At 33.6% G+C, this 26,219-nt stretch overlaps 5 protein-coding genes across 5 annotated transcripts; 3 read left to right on the top strand and 2 right to left on the bottom strand.

Annotated features, from left to right (window-relative positions):
• The first annotated feature begins 2,672 nt into the window (after positions 1-2,672).
• Positions 2,673-6,089, top strand: LOC106308269 (receptor-like protein kinase 5). The gene is made up of 2 exons (XM_013745421.1): positions 2,673-5,399; positions 5,503-6,089. Exons 1-2 carry the CDS (start codon positions 2,804-2,806, stop codon positions 5,898-5,900), a joined length of 2,994 nt encoding a protein of 997 aa, XP_013600875.1. The 5' UTR covers positions 2,673-2,803; the 3' UTR covers positions 5,901-6,089.
• A 1,940-nt stretch (positions 6,090-8,029) lies between these two features.
• Positions 8,030-10,141, top strand: LOC106316611 (NAC domain-containing protein 73). The gene is made up of 3 exons (XM_013754498.1): positions 8,030-8,486; positions 8,576-8,765; positions 9,337-10,141. The coding sequence occupies exons 1-3, from the start codon at positions 8,337-8,339 to the stop codon at positions 9,906-9,908; spliced, it is 912 nt and encodes a 303-aa protein (XP_013609952.1). The 5' UTR covers positions 8,030-8,336; the 3' UTR covers positions 9,909-10,141.
• Positions 10,085-12,388, bottom strand: LOC106316620 (prohibitin-1, mitochondrial). Its single transcript, XM_013754506.1, has 6 exons — positions 12,304-12,388; positions 11,652-11,840; positions 11,266-11,382; positions 10,964-11,134; positions 10,666-10,878; positions 10,085-10,578 (listed from the first exon to the last, which is right to left on the bottom strand). The coding sequence occupies exons 2-6, from the start codon at positions 11,826-11,828 to the stop codon at positions 10,384-10,386; spliced, it is 873 nt and encodes a 290-aa protein (XP_013609960.1). The 5' UTR covers positions 11,829-11,840; positions 12,304-12,388; the 3' UTR covers positions 10,085-10,383.
• Positions 12,389-17,628: 5,240 nt separating this feature from the next.
• Positions 17,629-19,829, top strand: LOC106294439 (cruciferin CRU1). Its single transcript, XM_013729993.1, has 4 exons — positions 17,629-17,956; positions 18,073-18,389; positions 18,485-18,931; positions 19,264-19,829. The coding sequence occupies exons 1-4, from the start codon at positions 17,653-17,655 to the stop codon at positions 19,666-19,668; spliced, it is 1,473 nt and encodes a 490-aa protein (XP_013585447.1). The 5' UTR covers positions 17,629-17,652; the 3' UTR covers positions 19,669-19,829.
• A 2,386-nt stretch (positions 19,830-22,215) lies between these two features.
• Positions 22,216-25,993, bottom strand: LOC106292585 (NAC domain-containing protein 21/22). Its single transcript, XM_013728203.1, has 3 exons — positions 25,506-25,993; positions 23,677-23,942; positions 22,216-23,002 (listed from the first exon to the last, which is right to left on the bottom strand). Exons 1-3 carry the CDS (start codon positions 25,714-25,716, stop codon positions 22,445-22,447), a joined length of 1,035 nt encoding a protein of 344 aa, XP_013583657.1. The 5' UTR covers positions 25,717-25,993; the 3' UTR covers positions 22,216-22,444.
• Between the last annotated feature and the right edge of the window lie 226 nt (positions 25,994-26,219).

Below are 26,219 nucleotides of genomic sequence, written 5' to 3'. Positions count from 1 at the left end.
TTAGTTTATGTGTTGGTTGTCTAGTTTCTTATTCTTAATTTGATTATCTTATGATATTAATAGTGAAATAATATAATTTGTAAATGAAATAATAAAAATTAGTAAAAATAATAAAATGATGAAAAGTCTTGCTATTTTTAGGTGTGAATAAATTAAATATTTAAAATATATTTATATTATTTTATTTATTTTTTGAATTTTAGAGACCAATAAGTGTGAGAAGAATTAGATAATACACAATTAGAAATTGATGGAGAAAATTGCAATAGCTTAAAAGAAGAAGAATTTAAATATAAAAAAAAAACATGAGGACATATGTCAACAAACCTCTCTTTCACATGTCATAAGAAAGGAAAAAACCAACTTTATATATATATATAGATAGATAGCATTTAGTGGGCCTATATTGTTTGACGCTTAAAGAGCAAAAATACGCAATAATGGAAGAAAGCCGAAGAAGCCCGTTGGATAAAAGAAGATATTCCAAGATAAAATCCATTGGTAATCATTTGCATATAATCTAATGATATACATGTAAACTTGTGTTTGTAATACGACAGCATATACGATAATCTAGATTTTTTGTTCTTAACAAGATAATTTAGCTACGTATTCTCCAAATACGTGGCTTAATCTCAGTCAGTCTTAACGTATGGTCTATGAACAACGCATTAAATTGTTCTTTGGAAGAATTTATTCTTCGGCTAAAAGAGGTTATCCGTTGTGAAGTGGACTAGGCAATGCACCCTTCACTTTTGTGTTAGTAAAACTAACATAAAACGAGAAAGAACTTCGGTGACCTCCATTTCATATATTTATTACATATTGAACATGTAGACAATATGAAATATAAAACATAAAACTTTATAACGAGATAAAATAACGTATTTACATAACTTTTACAATGTCTTTTTCATGTTCGGTCAAAATACTCTCTATAAATAAGGCTCCAGAATAACAGAGAACAAAAGTCCAAAGCACTAAAAAGCAAAGTGCTTGGGGGAGACGTAAAGGGAATGCAAACAAAGGTGTAATTATGGTTACAGGACCAAGAAGACTTAAACATTATTGGATTAAGGTATCAGTGGTATGGACCATCATCGAGGTTGTAGAGTTGCAAACTCGTGATATTTGCGATAAGCTGATTAAAGAAGACAAGATCTATCCCCCTTAAATTTCGTCCTTTCAAATCAAAATGACTGTTACTTTACCTAACGAAATGATAGCAATCTAACAAAAAGATCCACTGTTAGATCATGTTCTTCCGACCAACCAAATTTGACCTTGTCTACATACACGTGCCCGCGTTAAGCCTTTACAAATAAAACATGCTCAATCAACTTCTCATTTCAACCTAGGGTTGGGGGACATAGGGGTTTAGGTTTAAGGTTTTTAAGAAAGTTTATAGATAGATAAAAAAATATCATAGGATCTAATGTGGATTATCAATCTAGTAATCGATGGTTGTCCATTAATTAAAACCAAAACAGTAATGGAGAAGTTTCTATCAAGACTCTCAAAAGTCAATACAAATCCAGCATTACATGGCCTACGTATATCTCCATCATGTTGACCATTCGTAGTCTTTTAGTGACCAAAGTTTATCTTTTTCATGTGAATAATTTAGGGTTTTTAGTGATTTAAACCCCAAACTATTTTTAGATCGGAAGAAAAACTCCCAACCTTCAACTAAGATTCCGTTAGTGTATTGACCCCTCCGTTAACAGTTTCGTCCAAAGTGGATGGAAAACGTTAACTTGAAACGCTGAGTTTCACTAAAAGATAAAAATAACATGTAGTTTGTAAAGGACGTCGTTTAATATCGATTTGAACAAGTTTCATGAAGCTTTTTTCTCAGATTTCAGAAAATCTGAGAAGAGTATCAACAAACTCTTCTCCTTGTTCTGAAGCTTACTCGAATCTGTACTCGTCAAGTTTTTCCTCCATCTCTCTCTCTGGTGACCATCGATTATTGTGGGTGATGGTAGGGTTTGATTATTTGTTAACCGGAGTTGCATTTTGATTTGAAATCAAACGGACCAAGAAGCATAAAAAGTCAGAGTTGAAGCTGAGCGTTCACCTTAGCGGCATTGTTGCTACTGCGGGCTTTACGCAATCGATCGGATCATCTAGATATAGATGTAGACGACAACAACAATTGTTAAATTGTCCTAGTGGCGAATGACTATTGTGAATGCAAGGAACCCGGGTTTGAACTAAGGTGAACTCGTTTTATCTACCTTTTTTTTGTTATTAAACACGTTTTTTACAAACTACATGTCGTTTTTGTCTTTTAATGAAACTTAGCGTTTCAAGTTAACGTTTTCCATCCACTTTGGACGGAACTGTTAACGGAAGGGGTCAATACACTAACGGAATCTTAGTTGAAGGTTTAAAAACATAAAATTATAGTTAGAGGTTTTTCTTCCGATCTAAAAATAGTTTGGGGTTTAAATCACTAAAACCCCAATAATTTACTAATCATTCTTATTAACTTATCAATAAAATTAACAACATAGCTATTTAAATTTGTGGTATTAAACCATTAATTTCATCACTCACGAGTTTTGTGATGAATTATATGTAAATAGTAAATACTGTGGTAGATTTCACATGGATGCATATAATAGCTGACTGTTTGATTCTCAATTTTTTGAAGAACATGTCTCACACATGTCTTGTCACAGTGTTCGCTTCCCTCTTTGCTTCTACAATCCTGAACCTTTAAAACTCATGATTTCGTTTTATTCACAAGTCATAAGCATGAGAGAGAGAGAAAATTAAAACAATCTTTCTAGTAAAAATGCTTTATTGTCTTATTCTCCTCCTCCTCCTATGCCTCTCTTCCACGTATCTATGTCTCTCACTAAACCACGATGCCACCATCCTCCGGCAAGCCAAACTGGGCTTATCTGACCCGGCCCAGTCACTATCTTCCTGGTCCGAAAACGACGTCACTCCGTGCCACTGGCGCGGCATCACCTGCGATGCCACGTCAGCTGTCTTCTCCGTTAATCTCTCCAGCTTCATGCTCGTCGGTCCTTTCCCTTCCATCCTCTGCCGTCTTCCTTCTCTGTCATTCCTCTCTCTCTATAACAACTCCATCAACGGTTCCCTCTCCGGCGATGATTTTGCATCGTGTCGGAATCTCATCCATCTCAATTTGTCGGAGAATCTCTTGGTTGGTTCCATCCCGGAGTCACTCCCTTTCAAGCTGCCGAACCTCCGCCGCTTCGGAATATCCGGGAACAACTTATCGGACACGATTCCGGCGAGCTTCGGAGAGTTCCGGAAGCTCGAGAAGTTAAACCTTGCCGGAAACCTCCTCTCCGGCACCATTCCCGCCTCGCTCGGCAACGTATCCACTCTGAGAGAACTCAGACTCGCTTACAATATATTTTCTCCTGGTCGAATCCCGAGTCAACTCGGTAATCTAACGGAGCTTCGTGTTCTCTGGCTCGCCGGCTGCAACCTCGCTGGTTCGGTGCCTCAAACTCTGTCCCGGTTGACTCACTTGGTCAGCTTGGATTTGACCATGAATCAACTCACCGGGTCTGTCCCGAGTTGGATCACGGAGCTGAGAAGCATCGAGCAAATCGAGATATTCAACAACTCGTTCTCAGGCGAGTTACCGGAGGCGATGGGTAACATGACGATGCTAAAGAGTTTCGACGCGTCGACGAACAAGCTGACGGGGAAGATCCCCGACGGCTTGGCTCGGTTAAACCTCGAGTCGCTCAACCTCTTCGAGAACATGCTCGAAGGGCCCTTGCCGGAGAGCATAACTCGCTCCAAAACGTTAACGGAACTAAAACTGTTCAACAACAAACTCACCGGGGAGATACCGAGTCAACTCGGCGCGAACTCTCCGTTACAGTACGTGGACTTTTCGTATAATCAGTTTTCCGGCGAGATACCGGCGAATATATGCGGAGGAGGGAAGCTAGAGTTTTTCATGCTTATAGGGAACTCTTTTTCCGGTGAAATACCGACAAATCTTGGAAAGTGCAGGAGCTTGACACGTGTCAGGCTAAATAACAACAAGCTTTCCGGTCACGTTCCGGAAGAGTTCTGGGGTTTGCCTCGTATGTCGCTGCTCGAACTCTCGGAGAACTCGTTCACCGGAAGAATCTCTGAGTCCATCGCCGGTGCAAAGAATCTATCAAACCTGAGAATCTCAAAGAATCAGTTCTCAGGTTCGATTCCCGGCGAAATCGGATCGCTTAACGGACTCATCGAGATCGCCGGAGATGAAAATAGCTTCTCCGGCGAGGTTACTAGTACTTTGGTGAAGCTTAAGCAACTGAGCAGGCTCGATCTCAGCTCTAATCAACTCTCCGGCGAGATTCCACGTGGAATCCGTGGCTGGAAGAATCTGAACGAGCTCAATTTAGCTAATAACCATCTCTCCGGTGAAGTCCCTAGAGAGCTCGGAGACTTGTCGGTTCTTAACTACCTCGATCTCTCGAACAATCAATTTTCCGGTGAGATTCCACCGGAGCTCCAGAATCTGAAGCTGAACATTATAAACCTATCGTATAATCATCTCACCGGGAGAGTACCGCCTCTCTACGCTAACAAAATCTACGCTTCTAGCTTTGTCGGCAACCATGACTTGTGCGTAGATGATCACGACAGTCGTTGGCGGAAGATCGCACGGTCTAAAAACATCGGTTATGTCTGGATTCTCCTATCTATTTTCATACTCGCCTGTATGGTTTTCGTCGTTGGGGTTGTTATGTTTATCGCCAACTGCAAGAAGATGAGAGCATCCAAGAGCGGTAGATTCTCTGCGTCCAAGTGGAGAAGCTTCCACAAGCTTCATTTCAGCGAGCATGAGATCGTTGATTGCCTTGACGAACGGAACGTGATCGGTTCTGGTTCCTCCGGTAAAGTCTACAGAGTGGAGCTTAGTGGCGGAGAAGTAGTAGTAGCTGTGAAGAAACTAAACAAAACGGCTAAAGGGGGTGAAGACGATTCGTTGAACAGAGACGTTTTCGCTGCGGAGGTGGAAACGCTTGGAACGATCAGGCATAAGAGTATTGTGCGCTTGTGGTGTTGCTGCAGCTCCGGGGACTGCAAGTTGTTGGTATACGAGTACATGCCTAATGGGAGCTTAGCTGATGTGTTACACAGCCACTGCAAAGGCGGGGTGTTGTTGGGCTGGCCTGAACGGTTAAGGATCGGTTTAGACGCAGCCGAGGGTCTATCATACTTACACCACGATTGTGTTCCACCGATTGTCCACCGTGACGTGAAGTCTAGTAACATATTGCTAGATGCAGATTATGGCGCCAAAGTAGCCGACTTTGGTATTGCCAAAATCGGTCAAATGACCGGTACTAAATCGCCAGAAGCTATGTCTGGAATCGCTGGTTCTTGCGGTTACATTGCACCAGGTATGATAACATAACCAAATAAAATGATAAAACCATACAAGTTACATAATGTTTCAAATGATATTGGTGCGTTAATAGTTTTTTCTTTCTAATGTTTCTGCAGAATACGTATATACACTCAGGGTGAATGAAAAGAGTGATATCTACAGTTTTGGTATCGTGCTTTTGGAGTTGGTAACGGGGAAGCAACCAACAGATCTAGAACTCGGAGATAAAGATATGGTGAAGTGGGTGTGCACTACCCTTGACCAAAGCGGTTTAGAAGCGGTGATTGATCCCAAACTTGATCTTGGGTTCAAAGAAGAGATTAGCAAAGTCATTCACATTGGTCTTCTCTGTACGAGTCCTCTCCCTCTAAACCGACCTTCCATGAGAAAAGTTGTGATCATGCTTCAAGAAGTCTCTGGTGCTGTTTCTATTAGCGGTCCAAATGCGTCCAAACGCTCTAAGAGCAGTGGGAAACTCTCGCCTTACTATGTGGAAGACGTAAACAGCGTTTGAGCATTCAAATATGGGCCGGTATGGGTTGCGCTGGGCCAGAAATAGTTATTTGGTTTGTATTAAGTTAGGTGAATTGTAAGAAATCAGAAACAGAAAAATGGAGCTTTCTGATTAGGTAATAGCTTTTAATGCTATGATGTTTGGATATTAAAAATACTTTTAATTAACGCGATGATTAAGTTTGTAACATTCGATGGTTGGTCCACCCTATAGCCAACCTTTACTGAGTCATAATCGGCCTAAGGCATGGCCGTTCGGGTTCAGATCTGCTAGTATTTCAGAGTCTAAAATCGGTTTAGATATTTTCACATATCGAATTAAGTTTGGATAATTTTAGTTCAGATTCAGTATATATTTGTTTAATTATCTTCAGATATTCATTTGGATTTTGATATTATCCGTTCGGCTTCAAATATTAAATTTCTAGTAATTCAATACTCGTTTGGATATTTTGTTATTTATTTCTGTTTGGATTTTTTTTAAATCAGGTTTGAATATGGGTAACGGATAAAATGTCCAAACCTAATCTGACACATTACCATATTAATATGTAAACGGATTTGCATTCTTTTTTGTTTTTGTTTTTTGAAAAAGGGGGCTAGTAATGCGACTCAAAAGGGGCTACATGTTCAATAGATTTCCCTCCAAAACATATATATATTTAATTAAATGATGTATTACACTAATACTTATATATAGTAATTTGTAATAACAGTGAATTCATAGTTTATATAGTCGTGGTGGTGGATGTAAGCATAAAGTTATATTTGTATTTTACTAAATAGCCAAACATAATGTGATTGGATTTCTTGAATGACACATTGCTACGATTCTACCTATGAAAACAACAAGCAAAGCACAAATTTTCGTAAAGGAGTCACATAACTACATAAGTGTTTTTATCAACAAAAAACCTACATAAGTGTAACATCTATTTTTGTTTAGTTTGTTAATGTCTTCAAAATTAACGGGAGGAGATTAGAAACAAAATTAGAATACAAAAAGAAAAAATAAAGGTATAGGTTCCTTGTATGCATGAGAAGTCTACGTGAAGAAATAGAATAATGACTGACTTTTAAGTTTCTTTTTCTTTTGATATATAAAAATCAGCATCCTACTTTTATTTATTCATTTTCTATATTTTATTAATATATCACAATTACCCTGACAAATTCATGCCACAAAGTGCTATAATATAATTCTACCTTAGTACACTATTTCACTAAGTAGTTGTACATTATACATATGGAGATGTTGAGAAAAAGATGTATATATACAGGTGTAAATTATAAGTATAAGCTTATGTAATATCTTTGCATACACTCTAGGTTGACACGGGACCTTAACTTCTTTTTCTTATTTTTGTTTCTATGAGCTCTTACAGACCAGCACCAACACCTTGCCCCAAATCCACTCCATCTTATATTCATTTTAGTTTTAGATCATAATCTATACATCTATCTTTATATTAGCAGATAATAAATGATTAATTTGCGGATTTTATATATAGTTTTATATGATACATTATATATAGCGCAAACAAAATACGACCAGATAAACGTAATTTGGACCATAACTTAAGAATGTTCTTGTCAAATAAGGAACGTTCTCTTGTCAAAATACGACCAGATATTCTTTCACAATGTTTTGTTTTCTTTTGTCTTCATATGTTTTTTGTTCGATCAGTCATTGTCTACTTCTCTCTCACACACCATACATGACATGTAGAAGCCAAACCAAACTTAAAACCCAAGCAATCTGTTCTTCTTTTTCTTACGATAATCCATTATGAATAAACATATTCTTCAGAATATCATTGTATAAAAACAAAAAGAATGTAGTGTTCCTTCTATTAAATATTTTTACTCCAAAATATGTATCTGCATATATATATACTTGTAAAACAAGAAAAGTTCCAATATTTTATCAGTGTTAGATAAATGTAAAACTAAAGATTCGGAGTTTCATAGTTAAATGTACTTACACTTTACTTTCAAGTTGTAGGTGTACCTCTCCCTATCATTGTTACTTAGCATGTATGCTTCCTTGTTTAGACATACTTTTTAAGTCGTAAAATAATATTTTCTTACTATATAGCATACAAGTACATTCGTATACATTATAAATGAGATTTAATAATAGCTATATCTTAATTTTCTCTCTCATGGATAGTACAAAGTTAATATCAAGGGCAAAAAAGAGCAATTAACTCAGCTTAAAAAGTGATGAACAAGAATTCAATTCCTTCCTCTTTCTCACGATAACCTCAAAGAGTTCTACTTAGGAAACATATGCTTTAGCCATCTTTAACCCTTTTTCCCTTCTCTCTATCTCTCTCTCACGCCTTTGTTTATTCTAATGAAGCTGTGAGAAGTGTGGAGGAAGAGAAGAGAAGAGAGGTAATGCACGAGAGGAAACTAAGATACACAAAACAACATGACTTGGTGCAATGACCGTAGCGATGTTCAGACCGTTGAAAGAATCATTCCCTCTCCAACAGCGGCTGAGTCTCCTGCAGCCTCATTTCAAGTCTCTACTCCCAAAACGTGTCCTTCATGTGGCCATAAATTCAAGTTTCATGAACAAGTTCTTCTTTCTCTCTAGCTAGCTTTATCCAGCTCTATAGATTTGGAAACTAATCAGTGATTGATATGAACAAAATATGGTGTATATAGGCGGGGATCCATGACTTGCCCGGACTGCCTGCCGGAGTGAAGTTCGATCCGACGGATCAAGAGGTACTTGAGCATCTTGAAGGAAAGGTAAGAGACGATGCAAGAAAGCTTCATCCTCTCATCGATGAGTTTATTCGTACCATCGACGGCGAAAACGGCATATGTTATACCCATCCTGAGAAATTGCCAGGTTATTTTATGTTGTTTCTTCCAAGATACTATAATCCTATCAACAATTATTCGCTTTTATTTAACACGGAATATTAAGTTTTTTTTTTGTCTTAATATGGTCTAAACTACCGACATAAAAGAAGAACAAATCATTTACTTTATAAATAGATTATAGATCTACTTTTTAAAGAACATTAATGCACAATTATCTTATTAAATGAAACTTTTCGTACATTTAGCGAATACTTATTTTGAAGCCATGCAATATTTCCTTTTACCAGAAAGAAAAGAAAAGTAACCCGGTTATTTATATTATATTGGTTTGACTATCCATTTTCGTCATTGATTTTCGACTGCTAGTAGAGTTTTTTAAAACTAATAAAAAAAAATAGAACTGTAACAAACTATTTTGATTTTTAAACTAACAAAAATGTCAAATAGAAATAGTGTGCGAAGCCAATCAAATTGATGTTATAATGTCATTCTTATCTTTTTCTTCAACGAGTGTAATACCTGACTAGATTATGTCTAAAAAATGCTAACTGATCAGTAATAATTACATAGACATTAACTAACGTTCATATATATAGGTGTGAACAAGGACGGGACGGTCCGTCATTTCTTCCATCGACCCTCAAAGGCATACACGACGGGAACAAGAAAGCGACGTAAAGTCCACACTGACTCCGAAGTCGATGGCGAGACACGGTGGCACAAGACCGGGAAAACACGTCCTGTACTCACCGGAGGAAGAGTGAGAGGCTACAAGAAAATCCTAGTGCTCTACACAAACTACGGCAAACAAAAGAAACCGGAGAAGACTAACTGGGTCATGCATCAATATCATCTTGGCACCAACGAGGAAGAGAAAGAAGGCGAGCTAGTTGTGTCCAAAGTATTCTACCAGACTCAACCACGCCAATGCGGTGGCTCTGTTGCTGCCGCAGCCACTGCCAAGGAGCGGTCTTACCTCCATGGCGACAGCCATCACCTTGGCGGTGGTGGTGGTCGCCACCTTCATTACCATCTTCATAACGTTAAGGGCAGTGGAGGATCAGCTGGAGCCGGTGAGTATTATAACAATATTCCGGCGATCATCTCGTTTAATCAAACCGGGATACAGAACCACTTGGTTAACGGCTCTCAACCTTTTATCCCTTAAAAATAAATTTTATGTGGATGATCGCCAAATAAGAGAAGGGGTTTATTATCTTAAGCATTATATATAGTAACACATAAACACAATGAAAATAATTTAAACTTACAGTGGAATCTTATATACGTAACTTTTTGTCACTATATTTTGCCTTTTTCATCATTATACTGCTTTGTGTACAATATTATAATTCCTTGTACTGATCATGAAAAAAAATGTACAAAGATCTCACTTTGTCTCTTGGAACATTAATTCATTGAGATATTTTATCGGCAACCTTTTAATGCAAAAACTAGTGTAACACAATTGACTCGTTCAGCAAAAACAGTTTCTTCTTCCTTGTTTAATGGAAGAAGGCTATAAGCTTGGGATAATAGTAGATAACCAATCCAAAGGTCTTAGCTTTTGTTCCAAAGGATGCAAGAGAATTGAAAAGACTGACACAAACCACCACACGTGTGTTTGCTTAAGAAGCCTCTCTCTACTTCTTTGGATTCACATCCAAGTTCATCTCCTGTAGGTTAAGCAAAAGATCGTCAGAGCTCAGGTACACCTTGTTGGCCGAGTGTGCTATGGTCTGAGCAATCTCTCTAGCCGCCTCGATCTTCCTGAGCGTTATGAACGCTTGGTTGTTTGCGATTGCCTGACCTATGAGCTGAGCACTCTTGGCTTCTCCCTACAAGGCATTGCCGCATTGGAACATTTGTTTAAATCAGTCTCATAACTTAAGGTAACTGGGAAATGTAGAACATGTTCTCTTTACCTGAGCGCGGATAACTGCACTCCTCTTGTCTTGTTCGGCCTTCTCAACGATGAACTTAGCCCTCTCAGCCTCTTGAGCAGCCACCTGCTTTGCCTCAATGGCAGCTGTGAACTCCTTCCCGAAAGTCAAGGTCGTGATGGAGACATCGTCAAGAGCAATGTTGAAGTTTGTTGCTCGTTGAGTCAGAATCTTCCTGATCTCCCTACTGACCGCCTGAAAATAGATTAGATAACTTGACTCACTAAGAATGTGGGAAAAGAATATGCATATATATTTACAGAGCCAATTAATTAGATACCTCTCTCTGAGTGATAAGCTGGCTTGCATTGTACTGAGCAACAACAGCTTTCAAAGTCTCGTGGATTATAGAAGGCAGAACTCTCTCGCTGTAGTTCTCGCCAAGGGTTCTGTAGATCTCAGGTAACTGGTCTGCCATGGGACGCGTGAGAACCCTCAGCCCAATTTTCACCTGAAAGTTTCAAAACCCACAAAACACAGTGCTTATGAAGTTGTTTGTCGACATTGACACCACAGTGGCATATAAGAAACCATATGATGGATTCATACAACCAAAAAAAGAGTGACAAACGGAGAAGATACCATCTGGAGATCACGGCTTCCGGAAGTACTCTCAACAAGGTAAGGTCGTGCACGAACGTCATAGATGACCGGCCTTTCGAACCAAGGAACCATAAGGTGTGTACCCTCAGGGTAAACCTGCGTGCGTAAATAACAAGGTTACTTTACTAACTGCATACTTGTGAATATTTGTCAAATAAGAAAACTATAATTAAGCTAAGTGAGAAGAGCAAAACAACAAGCTTTCACAAATGATAACCAGGCTTAACAAATCAGCCTAGATACCACGACAAACCGCAAGAGATCTCACTAGGAAGTAGGAACATTCAATGGAATACAGATAGAGTTACATTACATCCACTGGAAACTCAAAGAGACGGGAATCGGAGAAGAGAACATTAACTAACCTTATCTTTAACACCGACTAAACGGTTGAACATGATGGCTCGATGACCTCCGTCAACATTGTAGAGACTGTGTGTGGCCCCGTAGAGACCAAGCCCACCGATAATCCCAATCTTAAGCAACGCAGATACTGCACCACCACCTGGCACCTTCGGCACTTTAACGTTGTTGAGATTCATCTTCTTTTTTTTCTGGAATAATCCACCAACGTGAAAGAAAAAAACAAACAAACTTTAAGGTGGGTCGGAACAGATTAACAAAACAAACACTCAAATTGTTCAAATTCATCTTCTTCTGGAACAAATCCACCAATGTGAAAAAGAAGTAAAAAACCAAACTTTAAGGTGTGTCGGAACAGATTAACTAACAAACACTCAAATTTTCAGACATACTCACTGGATGCAAATGCAAGACCAATTGTAAAGTAACAAAAGCAAGTCATTAAAAGATTGCAAATTTTAAGCAAGGGCTATCTCCAGAACGTTTCTAATTAAACAGAATCTTTGGCACGATAGCAACGATTAGTTGGTCAATTCGAGCAGAAAACTATCTCACCCACCTAAAATTTTTACTTAATTAAGAATTTCGATAAGAACTTTGACCGATACAGACCCATTTCGGAGAAGACGCAGAGGAGAAAAGAGACAAGCGTACCTCAAACCCTTGCTAATGTCGCGGAGAGAAGAGAGGGGAAGATCGTGAGAAAGGGGTTTAGGGTTTTAAGTTTTGGCTAGAAGTAAAACATTCCGGTTAAAAAATTACTTTGGGCTCACGTTATAGATGAAGCCCATGTAGCCAAAGATTAAAAGCCCATTATAAAACTCGATAACTCTACTAGTACATATAGGTCCACGTAATAGCACAAGATTATAAATTACAAGAAATGAGCCCATTGCAACCGGTTTTGTTTGATTTTTTTAATTTAATAAAAACCATAAAATAATAACTCATTTTATTATAGTTATATAATTTTTTTTTGCATATGTTATTTGAGATTTATTTAATAATTAAAACTCATTTTAACACATAAGTTCAAGTTAATATTTGTATTTTATAATCATGGTGCATAGATGAATTATTATAAACTTTGTACTTAGGATTAGAAAAAATACTATACCTAAAAGTTTAAACTAAACAAAATCCGAAATAAAAAAAATTGAATGAAAAGTAAAAAAGAAATGAAAGTCAAATACACCAATTGATTCAATTACAACATTATACATGTTCTTATGTACTAATTTAATGTTTTATTAAATAAATCCTTAAAATTTTATTTTGTTATGATTTTCTTTTAAAGGAAAACATTCAATTTTATAATTTTTTTTATTTACAATTAAAAAAATAAAAAATAATATTAAATACTCTTTTACAATATTGTTTAAAATTTTAGAAAAGAAAAATTACTGTCATATAACTTATTACGATTATCTTCTCTTCAGAATTTTAGAAAAAAATAAATTGCTATCAAATAATTATTCTTAGTTATTAATAAATAATTTTAAAATTACTATTTTTACAATTCATATCAATACTAATTTTACACTTCTTTTGTTAATTAAATATTTTTTAGTATCATGTTCATCATCAAATACTCTCTTAAAAATATTATCAAATAAATTTTTACAATTCTCTTTTGGTTAGGACTTAAAATATGATACACATTTCTTTTGTTTTAGGATATTTTAATAAAAAGGAAAACAAATATCAAATATTCTTTTAGGCTTTTAAAAAATTAATATTATTTAGTTAAAAGTTAGTTTTTTCAAAGAAAATAATAAGAGTACTTTTACAATTCTCATGATTGTTACTAAATTTGTTTTTTTAAATATCACTAGTATTTTCACAATTTTTTTTAATAATTAAATAATTATTTCTATCATGTTTATCAAGGAAAGTATTATTATTAATTTTAAGAAAATAATAAGAGTACTTTTACAATTCTCATGATTGTTAATAATAATAAGACTATTAAATAATATTTTTAATTTATTTTTAAGAAAAAATGTTTTTATTATTTTAGTATATATATTTTTGATTATGAGATAGTTTAACACATATCACATTTTTAAATATATAACTGACATGTGCCACATACATGTTAATTAGCAACATTGAAGAACCGAACTTTATATAATAAGATAATAATAATAAAACCATTAAATAATATTTATAATTAATTTTTTAAAAAAATCATTTTTATTATTTCAGTATATATATTTTTCATTATGAGATTTTTTAACACATATCACAATTTTAAATATATAACTGACATGTGTCACAATCATCTTAATTATATTTCCATTAAAATTTTAGAAAAAGAAAATTATATTAAATAAATTGTTTTCAAATCTATTTTTTTTTAGGATTTTGAAAAAGAAAAATTGTTAAAACATTACTACTAAATATTTTTAAATATATAACTGACATGTGTCACAAACATGTTAATTAACAACATTGAAGAACCGAACTTTATATAATAAGATAATAATAATAAAACCATTAAATAATATTTATAATTAATTTTTAAGAAAAATCACTTTTATTATTTCAGTATATATATTTTTCATTATGAGAATTTTTATCACATATCACAATTTTAAATATATAACTGACATGTGTCACAATCATGTTAATTATATTTCCATTAAAATTTTAGAAAAAAAATTATATTAAATAAATTGTTTTCAAATCTATTTTTTTAGGATTTTGAAAAAGAAAAATTTCTAAAACATTACTACTAAATATTTTTTTAAAAACTTTTTACTATTAAATAATTTTTAAAAGTAGTTTTTTCACAAAATTCATTTTTATTATCTTATTGTATATATTTTTTAATCATTATATATTAAAAACATGTCACAATTTTAAATGAAAAATGATTATCAAATAATTTTTTGCAATTATCTTTTGATTAAGATTTTAAAAAGATAAATTACTCTTAAATAATATTTATAGTTACTTTTTAATAAACACATGTCACAATCTTAAAATATATAATTGATAATTGTCGCGATCATGTTAATTAGCAAATTTAAAAAACAAAGTTTTATATAATAAGTTTGCAATTATCTTTTGATTAGAATTTTAAAAAGGAAAATTACTATTAAATAATATTTATAGTTACTTTCTATTAAACACATGTCACAATCTTAAAATATATAATTGTCACGTGTCGCGATCATGTTAATTAGCAACTTTGAAGAACATGAAAATTTCTAAAACATTACTACTAAATATTTTTTTTAAAACTTTTTACTATTAAATAATTTTTAAATGTAGTTTTTTCTCAAAATTCGTTTTTATTATCTTATTGTATATATTTTTTAATCATTATATATTAAACACATTTCACAATTTTAAATGTAAAATTATTATCAAATATTTTTTTGCAATTATCTTTTGATTAGGATTTTAAAAAGAAAAATTACTCTTAAATAATATTTATAGTTACTTTTTAATAAACACATGTCACAATCTTAAAATATATAATTGACAATTGTCGCGATCATGTTAATTAGCAGCTTTAAAGAACGAAGCTTTATATAATAAGTTTGCAATTATCTTTTGATTAGGATTTAAAAAAAGAAAATTACTATTAAATAATATTTATTGTTAATTTCTATTAAACACATGTCACAATCTTAAAATATATAATTACCACGTGTCGCGATCATGTTAATTAGCAATTTTGAAGAACCAAGCTTTATATAATAAGATAGGATTTTAAAAAGGAAAATTACTATTAAATAATATTTATAGTTAATTTTTATTAAACACATGTCACAATCTTAAAATATATAATTGCCACGTGTCGCGATCATGTTAATTAGCAACTTTAGAGTCCAAAAATATAAAATATTTTTGAAATATTAAAAGTATGTACAAACGAAAAAACAATATTTTCATAATATATTATTGATAATACCACAGGATAATTAACATTTTATATTTATCGTGGCAATTATATATTATTAATAAAATAATATATTCATTTTTTATTAATGATATATTTTCATAATAACATTTTAATTAAAATAAATTATAAACTTCTACATAGTAAAAATAAAAAATGTAATAAGATAATGATGAAGCTTGATTTGTTTTTGACTAAACATATGTACGGTGACAATAATAATAATCAATTTTTTATGAGCAAACATGAAATATATATATCAAACATGTGTTTGATTTTGGTATAACCAAACACATAAATACCAATCACGGCAACATCCTAAGTTTAGATTTTTTTTTAATTTAATAGCTTTAGCATCATACTTGTCATCAAATTCATTTTTAAAAATACTATTAAACATGTATGTTTACTTTTGTTAGGATTTTTTTAAAAATGAAAAATATATTTTATAAATCTTGTTTTTATTTACAATTAAAAATAAGAAAAACTATCAAATACTTTTTTTATAGAAAAAGAAAAGTATTATCGTATAAACTTTTACAATTATCTTATGTTTAGAATTTCAGAAAAATCTTATTGCTATCAAACAATTATTTCTAGATACTATTAAATAACTTTAAATTATGATTTTTACGGTTCATATCAATACTATTTTTACTCTTCATTTTTAATTAAATAATTTTTAGTATCATGTTGATCATCAAATTTTCTATACTATCAAATAACTTCTTACATTCTCTTTTGGTTAGGAATTAAAAAATATGATACAAATCTCTTTTGTTTAGGATTTTATTTTTTAAGGAAAAGAACTATCAGATATTTTATTACAGTTTTAGGGTGTTAGAAAAGAAAATTAAAATTACATAATATTTTATAATTAATTTTTTAGGATTTATAAAATAAAAATACTATCAAATAATTATTTCCAGCAAATATTAACTATTTTTAAAAGTTGCTATTTTCAAAATTCATTTTCTCAATATCACTAATATTTTTCATTAAATATTTTCAGTATCATATTATTTTCAAAATTTGTTTTCTCAACATCACTAATATTTTTAATTAAATATTTTCAGTATCATATTTATCATTAAATTTTAAAAGTAAAAATTACTTTTACAATTCTATTTGGTCATGATTTAAAAGGAAAACAAAATCTTATTTGATTAAGATTAAAAGAGGAAAAAGTTATTTTTCATATTTCTTTTATTTAGGATTTAAGGAAAAAAAATTATTAAACAATATTTAAAAAGGAAAATTACTATTAAATAATATTTATAGTTAATTTCTATTAAACACATGTCACAATCTTAAAATATATAATTGCCACATATCGCGATCATGTTAATTAGCAATTTTGAAGAACCAAACTTTATATAATAAGATGCTCTCTTTCTAATCGACCTTCTGGGGGGTAAAGTGGTCAATTATATTCTTTATGGATGAGCTTGATTGAGAATGGGTTTAGGGTTATGACAAGGGCATGTACAAATGTCACTGCTGCCTCTTAACATGCAACCGAACAGTTGGCGACTCAAGTCGCAGAAGATACAACGGACCAAACCCTCCTAGTGTCGCCGCGTCTCTCAAGTCTCAAGTGTCACCTTTTTGTCTCTTTTCCTTTTGAATTGGTAACTCTTTCAATAATATATAGTTTTGGCTGTATCTCCTAGACTGTTCGATCACAACCCCAGATATTTTAATACTGGATACTAGTGATGTAATTTGATACGTTAATTGTCAAAAAGTAGATTCTCCTATCCCCTTTATTATATGGTTAAATGAATTTAAGACGATTAAAAATGAAATTAATCAACTAGAGTTCTTCTGTACTGGTTGATAACATGAACCTAAAAATGAGAGATACATTTGAATTTTGTCGTGGTTTGGAGTATGCGGAGATAGTGCTACGCGCATGAACATCATGAGACACTTGCTTCAGCTCACAGAGTGACGTGTAAAGACCATAGACCCACGACTTCATGCAAACCAGTTCCTACGTGGCAAAACCTTCATGCTCACTCCACATATATAAACTCCTACCAAGTCTCCATCTTTCTTCATCCATCTATCACAAAAACACACACAATATGGTTAAGCTTGCTCATCTCCTCGTCGCAACGTTTGGGGCTCTCCTCGTCCTTAACGGCTGTCTCGCAAGGCAGTCGCTAGGAGTTCCTCCTCAGATAGGGAACGCGTGTAACCTCGATAACTTAGACGTTCTCCAGCCTACCGAAACTATCAAGAGCGAGGCTGGTCGGGTCGAGTACTGGGATCACAACAATCCTCAGATCCGATGTGCTGGTGTCTCTGTTTCTCGTGTTATAATCGAACAAGGCGGTCTCTACCTTCCTACCTTCTTCAGCTCCCCCAAAATTTCCTACGTTGTTCAAGGTCAATATCTATCTATGCACCCATAATTAATTAACCTGTCCGTCGAATATGTATATATCATACGATCCACTTACTTTCATCTCTTCTCTCTTTTTTTCTTCTATAAAATTTTATAGGAATGGGTATTAGCGGAAGAGTGGTCCCTGGATGCGCGGAAACCTTCATGGACTCGCAGCCTATGCAAGGACAACAACAGGGACAACAGGGACAGCAGGGTCAGCAGGGACAACAGGGTCAACAGGGACAGCAGGGACAGCAGCAGCAAGGGTTCCGTGACATGCACCAGAAGGTGGAACATGTTCGACATGGAGACGTCATTGCCATAACTGCAGGCTCTTCCCATTGGATCTACAACACCGGTGACCAGCCACTTGTCATTATCTGCCTTCTCGACATTGCCAACTACCAAAACCAACTCGACCGCAACCCAAGAGTAATCATATATATACACAATCGTTCACTATCAGAAGATCTTCCGTATCATTTTAGCTAATATACATGTTTTGCAATCGTGATTCTGTGCTGTAGACGTTCCGTCTGGCCGGAAACAACCCACAGGGCGGTTCCCAGCAGCAGCAGCAACAACAACAACAGAACATGTTGAGCGGGTTCGACCCTCAGGTCCTAGCCCAGGCATTGAAAATCGACGTTAGGTTGGCTCAGGAGCTTCAGAACCAGCAAGACAGCAGAGGAAACATCGTTCGTGTTAAGGGACCTTTCCAGGTTGTGAGGCCGCCTCTTAGACAGCCATACGAGAGTGAGCAGTGGAGACACCCACGTGGCCCACCACAAAGCCCACAAGACAACGGCTTGGAGGAGACTATCTGCAGCATGAGGACCCACGAGAACATTGATGACCCAGCCCGTGCTGACGTGTATAAGCCCAACCTCGGCCGTGTGACCAGCGTTAACAGCTACACCTTACCCATCTTGCAGTATATCAGACTCAGCGCCACCCGTGGCATTCTCCAGGGTGTAAGTACATTTAATTTTAGCAAAAAAAAAAAAAGTACATTTAATAAAATTATATTACCACATATCAAGAGTTTTACTTAAAAATATATTTTCTTAAAACTATGAAATCAAAATACAGTTAATGTATACTAAGAAAAAAAATACTATCCGTATACATATTATATGTCAAAATATATAATATATTGTATCCAATTCATATACATATACATTTAATAAGATTATATTATATACATATAATTCATATACATATAATTCAATTCATATACGTTTAATAAGATTATATTATATAGTATGTGACAATGATGGGCATGGTCTAACGAACATTCTTTCAGAATGCGATGGTGCTTCCGAAATACAACATGAACGCGAACGAGATCTTGTACTGCACTCAAGGACAAGCAAGGATTCAAGTGGTGAACGACAACGGACAGAACGTTCTGGACCAGCAGGTGCAGAAGGGACAGCTCGTGGTCATTCCACAAGGATTCGCCTATGTTGTCCAGTCCCACCAAAACAACTTTGAATGGATTTCTTTCAAGACAAACGCTAACGCGATGGTCAGCACGTTGGCCGGTAGAACCTCGGCCTTGAGGGCATTGCCACTAGAGGTCCTAACCAACGCTTTCCAGATCTCTCTCGAGGAAGCTAGAAGGATCAAGTTCAACACGCTTGAGACCACTTTGACTCGTGCGCGCGGTGGACAACCCCAGTTGATCGAGGAGATAGTCGAGGCTTAAGTTAAAACGTTTTACTTTTACTAATAAAGTAGTGACATGGTTTACTACTGTAATGGTCAGTTTGTAATCATGTCAACTCTAAGCTTTTAACGTATGTGTAAAATATGTGTCTAATGAACACACCGGCACGTCTCTTGTATGTAACCCTTCTCAGAAATAAAAGTGGAGTTTCGAGTTACATTCTCTGGTGATGACTAGTGTTTTTTCAACTCATATTCTCTATGAGCCTGATGGCTACGTGTGCAATGTTCGGTCATTGAGCCGGGTACTGGAGTTACGACAGTTCATATCGCTAATTCAGACCATCATATGTGGATAATACGACAAAGGAACAGAAAGAAGATAGTTCCTCTTTTTAATTTGTTATGAATTTTTATGGTTGTTCTAACCATATCTGCATTTTCATCGTTATGTTTTATTTAATATGGTTCCAAGTTCATAATTTTGTAATTATTAGTTTACTAAATTATTCGACCTTCCGCAGAAAATTTAAGTATAATCTATCATACTATTTTTTTTGTAACACAGTATAATCTATCATACATGTTTACAGTTCACCATATAAATAACGAATTAAAGGTTATTATGGCCCAATCACTGAGTCTTTTCCAAATTTTTTTTTGTAAGAGCATCTGCATCGCGGTCTCTAAAGGGGGCACGATTTTGGAATAAACCGTATACAAAGTGTGCACAATAAGAAACGTATGCTCTGCGTGTTTTTGCACTGTTTACGGGTCTCACCGACACGTGGCAGCCCGCGATTGGTGTGTTTTTTACGGGTGTTGGTTTTTACTTTTTTTTTTATAAATTTTTTAGTGACATTTTTAAATATATAAGTTATTTAGATATTGTTAGGTTTCTAAAACTTATCTGGATTCGGAAGAATCCAACTTGAACTTTATTCGAAAATTTATAATATCTGATCATAGTTTAATTTTATAATCTAGAAATCCGATACCCATAAAACCCAATACCAACTTATACCTAAATGTGTATGTCTAACTAATTATGTAAACAAATAAAAATAATTTTGTTAAGCAGTTTGAATTCTTTTTACTAATGGAGCAATTTCATTTAGATTACACGTGAAATTATTACGGTTAATACGTAAAATAAATGGCATCAAATTATTATGGTAAATACAATCAATAAAATGATTCGAAAGAATGAAAAACAGTGTAAAAAATGTAACAAGACACTAAATGAAATTATTAGAATTAGTTAAAAAAAGTTATGAAAATTTGTATGAGTCCACATAAAAATAAACAATTATTATTTTGTACTTCTTTAAATAGAATAGATATATATTTACATTTTATAAATGCTTCTATATTTTGTTGAGGTTATGCATTATGTGCCTATGTGAGCTTGTAAGAAGCCCAAACTAGTTCGCTTCCAGATTTAATTCTCTTTCCTGACGAGAATTAAAGGTTATTTAAAGCATAATTAATGGGGGTTCTTAGGATGAGTTTATTAGCGGAATATTAATAAGAACCGATTCTTAGTTTTTTAAGTTAAAAGTTAAAATACGGTTTCTTATATTCCGCTAATAACTTCATCCTAAGAACCCCTATTAATCATGCTATTATGATCCGATCACTGAGTTTATTCATCACATGAATCACATCTTTATAATCTTCCTTTTTTTACACTTTCTTGTTTAGTTCCGTAAATAAAAATGTAAACATGATCTTAGAGTCGTGCCCACATTGAAGTGAAAAAGGTATTTTCTTAGGACCCCTTTATAATGTAAAAATTTTGACGACCCAAATCTCTATTTTTTTTCTTTATCTAGTAAATATTAGTTAGATTTTTTCCAGATTTGAGATCTAGTTTTTCTCTGCAACCTTTTTTTTGTTATAATCTGTTTTAGTTAAAATCCTAGAGACTTTAATTGATTTTTAAAGCCATCAACTTCTAAGTTCTAACCCATACAAATTATGATGATTTGCTGAAAAAATCACGGAAAAAAAAATTGTTGCAATTTTTGTTGATTTTTAAGGTTTTATATATTTTGTATCCTTTGCTTTGAATATAAGTAAATGTAAAAATATGCAAGCATCTTATATAGTAACTAAGTTTTAGAGACTTTAATATTTTTAAAAATATTATCATTTTAACACACAATTTTAACCTTCATTTTATGTTACTAATTTATATTTTCCATCACATTTTATATACTATGATAATCTGTTGAAAATTTCAAAGAACCAAAATAATTAATCAAAAAATTTACATTCTAAAATTTGCGTATCACTTTTCATTTTCTAATTTTTAATCCATGTGGCAAATATAAGTTATTTAGAATTATTTTATTTTAAGTATAATACTCATAAAATTATATAAACAAAAAATATAATCTCGCCTCAGCCCCTATAATATATTTCTTCCCATGATCTATATTTTATCACACGTCAGTTTGTTACGAAACGTTGAAATTATAAACAAATGATAAGCGAGTTCTTAATGAAAGATGACTGACAATATATATGATGAATATTCAGAGTATTATTTACAAAGAAACTAATAATGCCAAGAATATTCATAGTATAAATATGTTCACGTATTAATTAAAAAAAAAAAGAAATAACCTAAAAACGCACACTATATATTTATAACAACCTCCTAAATAACCTAGCTAGTTTCACAAATCTTATACCCAAAAGCCACACAACTTACATATAAGATATTTGACAAGTCTATAGATAATATATATGCATATTTCACGAATCAATAAATCGGCGAATATATGTAAAAACCTTCGTATAGTATGTTTTCACTGGAAAGGGAGGAGATTCTCGGTCTCGAAACTCAAGCCACGACATTCCATGTGAAGATCAGAGACCATACCACCATCGGATGATGACGCCATACACGTCTTGTCATGATCCAAACTCGTGATGTCTGACGACAGCAATATCTTCCCATAGTTATGTCCATAATTATCATCAGTGATGTTGACACTGTTGTTGTTGTCGGCGTAGAGCAAGTTTAGCAAGGACTCGTGATCAGGGCCATGGCTTGACGATGACGACATCGAACCAATCATCATCTGCTCCCAACCACATGCTACGGTTTGATGTTGACAATTGTGATGATATGGATGGTCGGTGCTCCTTGAAGGCTGCTTCATTAGCTGCTCCCACTGATCATGATGGTGTGGAGGGTCGATGGTGGTGGAAGGAGGGGATGATAGTAGAGGCTGCGACTGATTATTGTAATTAAGATCCGGAGCGTCATTAACTTCAAATCTTTGCGTCTGATGTTCATTGTTATTGTCTCGTAGTGTTGAGTCTCTGCCTTTGTTGAACACTCTGCACAAAACCCAGTCTTCCTGTGCCCACATACCGATAGAAAACGAGCGGACATTGTTTAGAAAAAAAACATTAACATATGTTTATAAAAAATGCATGGGATGTTTACTTTACGTGCGGTCTCGTGCATGCAAACGACCAAACACGCATTAAAGACACTTTTGTCTCTTTCTTTCATTTTTTTCTCTTTTTGTTTTATATGTACAAGTTCGTCATTACTTTGTACTTAATTACTACCATCTCATCATGCACCATGTCTTGCACAACTCATACATACATATATATGAGTTTGATTATGATTTGTCATATGGTATTTTGCATACTGTTATATTGGATTAGTGGATTATGACGATTTATGATTAATGTTTAAGAAAATAAAAAGAATAAAATAACCTTTTGCTAGTGGGTTATAACTTATCATGATTCTCCATAATAAAAGGAAAAAAGAAAACAATACTATCTCCATTTTTTAAATTAGTTTTGGCATAAATAACTAAATAAGAAACAAATACGCTGATACATTAATTTGGTATCTATATCTATGCATGGGACATCCACGAATAGACACATGGGTGAGTTTAGGTACGCTACAAGTTATGCTTAGTAAGACGTAATTATTGTGAAATGATCATTACTAATAATGGTTAGTAGTATGAAAGAGAGAATGAATTATTGTTGGGGAATAATCAAGTACCTTAGGTGGCATGTTAGGACACTCAAGACGGAACTCGTGCATGATCCAAGTAGTTTTGATCCCATTTGGTGCTCTGTTTCTGTAGAAGACCAGTGTCTTCCTCATCCCTACCAATTGGCTTGTTCGTGGATCCATCACCGTCCGATCTTTCCCTGTTGCTTTCCAGTATCCGCTTATTGTCGCTCTATTTGTACGATATCCAGTCGCATATTTTCTATCGCGGAAACTGAAGAAATACCATTCTTTTGCATTCAGCTTTGCCACATCTTTTACACAACACACAAGATTTTATAAATCATTAGTAAATTAATATGAGAGTTTGATGAGATATCTATAAAAATTGTCAAATTTGTTAACAGAACAATTAAAAAAAATTACAATGAAAATTTAATGACTGAGTCACTGTAATTTTATTTATAAAACCGGAATTATAATCGGTTTATAAATAGTGATGTGAAGGTTTTTGTGCTGATATAAGACTTGGTGAGGTAGACAAGGCGGAGGATGTGAGACATTGTATTCTGTTTTGGCAAAATATAATTGTGATTTTGACTTCAACGGAGAAAATCATTGCTCCCTCAAACCTTCCTCCTATCAGTTTCGCATTAATCTGATCCTTACAGAGGATGATCACGAAAGTGTCTAACTACCTAAAAAAATTCCTTTATTCTGCCTTAATGGAGAAGAAGAGTAATAGACCATAATTTATTTTTCGGAAACATAATTATTATCATTAATATCCTAACTATATATTGTTTATTTTGACTATGATATATATAGGTCTTGAAAGTAATAAAGGTTTCTTGAGTCTCTATAGTTGCTTGTGATATGGAGCAAAAAGGTCTACGTGTTTACACACCAGCCTAATCTTTTGTTTATTCTTCTGTTGCATTTTAATTAATGTCCTTTAATGCAACAAATTAACTAACTTTGGATTTTATAATAAACAAGTTATCTTTTTTAAACAAAGTCCCTAAAAGTCAAAACTACGAAGAGAACCGAATTTTTTTAAAAGTTGAGAAAAAAAAGATGACAACAAGATTCTCGGCCACCTTTTGGAAAAGCTTCCGTAATTTCTCAATGTATCAAAAGAGAATTCACACACTGAAAATCACCATATGCATACAAACAAACAAACAAACACACACGTATATATAAGCATGTTTTATATGAATAGTGTATACTTAACAAAGATATATATATATATATATATATATATATAACTTTTTACTTCGTACTGTAATCTGATTTACGAGAATGCTATAACGACAGCTGTGATTTTGTATATTTCGCTACTTTTGTATATATAGCCTCCATGTTTTATTTCTAATTAATCTAAAACATTTTATTTTTAAAAACAAGCATGTATCTCAACTAATCATGTCACGCCGGATAGTGTATTATTAAGCTAATATTAGTGCTATAATAATAATGATCCGATAAATTGATAAATCCAAAACTAGAAGAAAAAAAAAGATAAGCCAAAACTAGTATTTATGTGAGTATATATCATCCGGACAATTAATAAGATCATGACTAGTACACATAAGTAAACATCATCTAATTGTATAATACTAATCGATGCCGAGAATAAAATTTAATTTTAAGAATCTATTTTCTTATTATGTTCAATTCAAGAATCTTCATCTTAAATGGAAAGTTTTAAGAATCTTTACGAACACAATTTGAAACCCACAAAAACCAGGAGTGAATAGGCCGGAAAAGTTATAAATATATATATACACATAAAGAAACTCGTAAACACATGATTAGCAATCAAAAGTATATAAATATAATTAAACACCCAGAAAAGTATATCAATATATTACCAGGAAGCTGCCACGGCTCACAAATATGCAAGTCAATCTCCACAAGATCAGTAGCACCATTCAAGGCTTCATCAGTGTCATCATCCTCAACATCGCCTTGGTCGTATTTGGCCCTTATCTTTTTGCAAAGATAGTGACAAACCAACTCTTCATCGCTTGGATGAAACCGAAACCCCGGTGGCAATCTGGATCCGATATCTTTCAAACCCATTATATGAATAAATCTTTAGCTTAATATGTATTTTTAATGTAGAAATCTTCAACTTATGCGAATACTACCAATAGAGCATGTAAGGTCCCAAGAAAATCTTAGTAGAGGAGGAAGGAGAGGGAAAGGGAGAGGGGTGTGTCTAGGTACATATATAGGTTAATTATGTATATATTTATAGTTAGGGGGATTAGTATACTGTATATAATAATATAATACAGTATATGGATGTAGCTAAGGATGGTAGATGACAACTTAGAGTTTCTTACAAAAATAGTGTAAGAATAATTGGGTCCATGCTTGTGTAATATATGTAGTTAGTTATGGTGGGAAGTTTCATGAAAAACCAAAGTTACAAGAAATCTTAGTTGTGAGGACACTATTATCAATATTCTCTTTTGGTTTCATTGTTATCCACTTAGCGAAACAAACCAAACTTTTCCTTTCTTTTTTCCTTGTTCTAATAAGCGTTTTCATTTAGATACGTTTATTTGTATGTAAGTAAT

The sequence above is a fragment of the Brassica oleracea genome, chromosome C1 (assembly GCF_000695525.1).
Source record: "Brassica oleracea var. oleracea cultivar TO1000 chromosome C1, BOL, whole genome shotgun sequence".
Lineage (NCBI taxonomy): Eukaryota > Viridiplantae > Streptophyta > Magnoliopsida > Brassicales > Brassicaceae > Brassica > Brassica oleracea.
The sequence above is the reverse complement of the archived record's forward strand: the minus strand, read 5'-3'. Positions and strand labels throughout refer to the sequence as shown.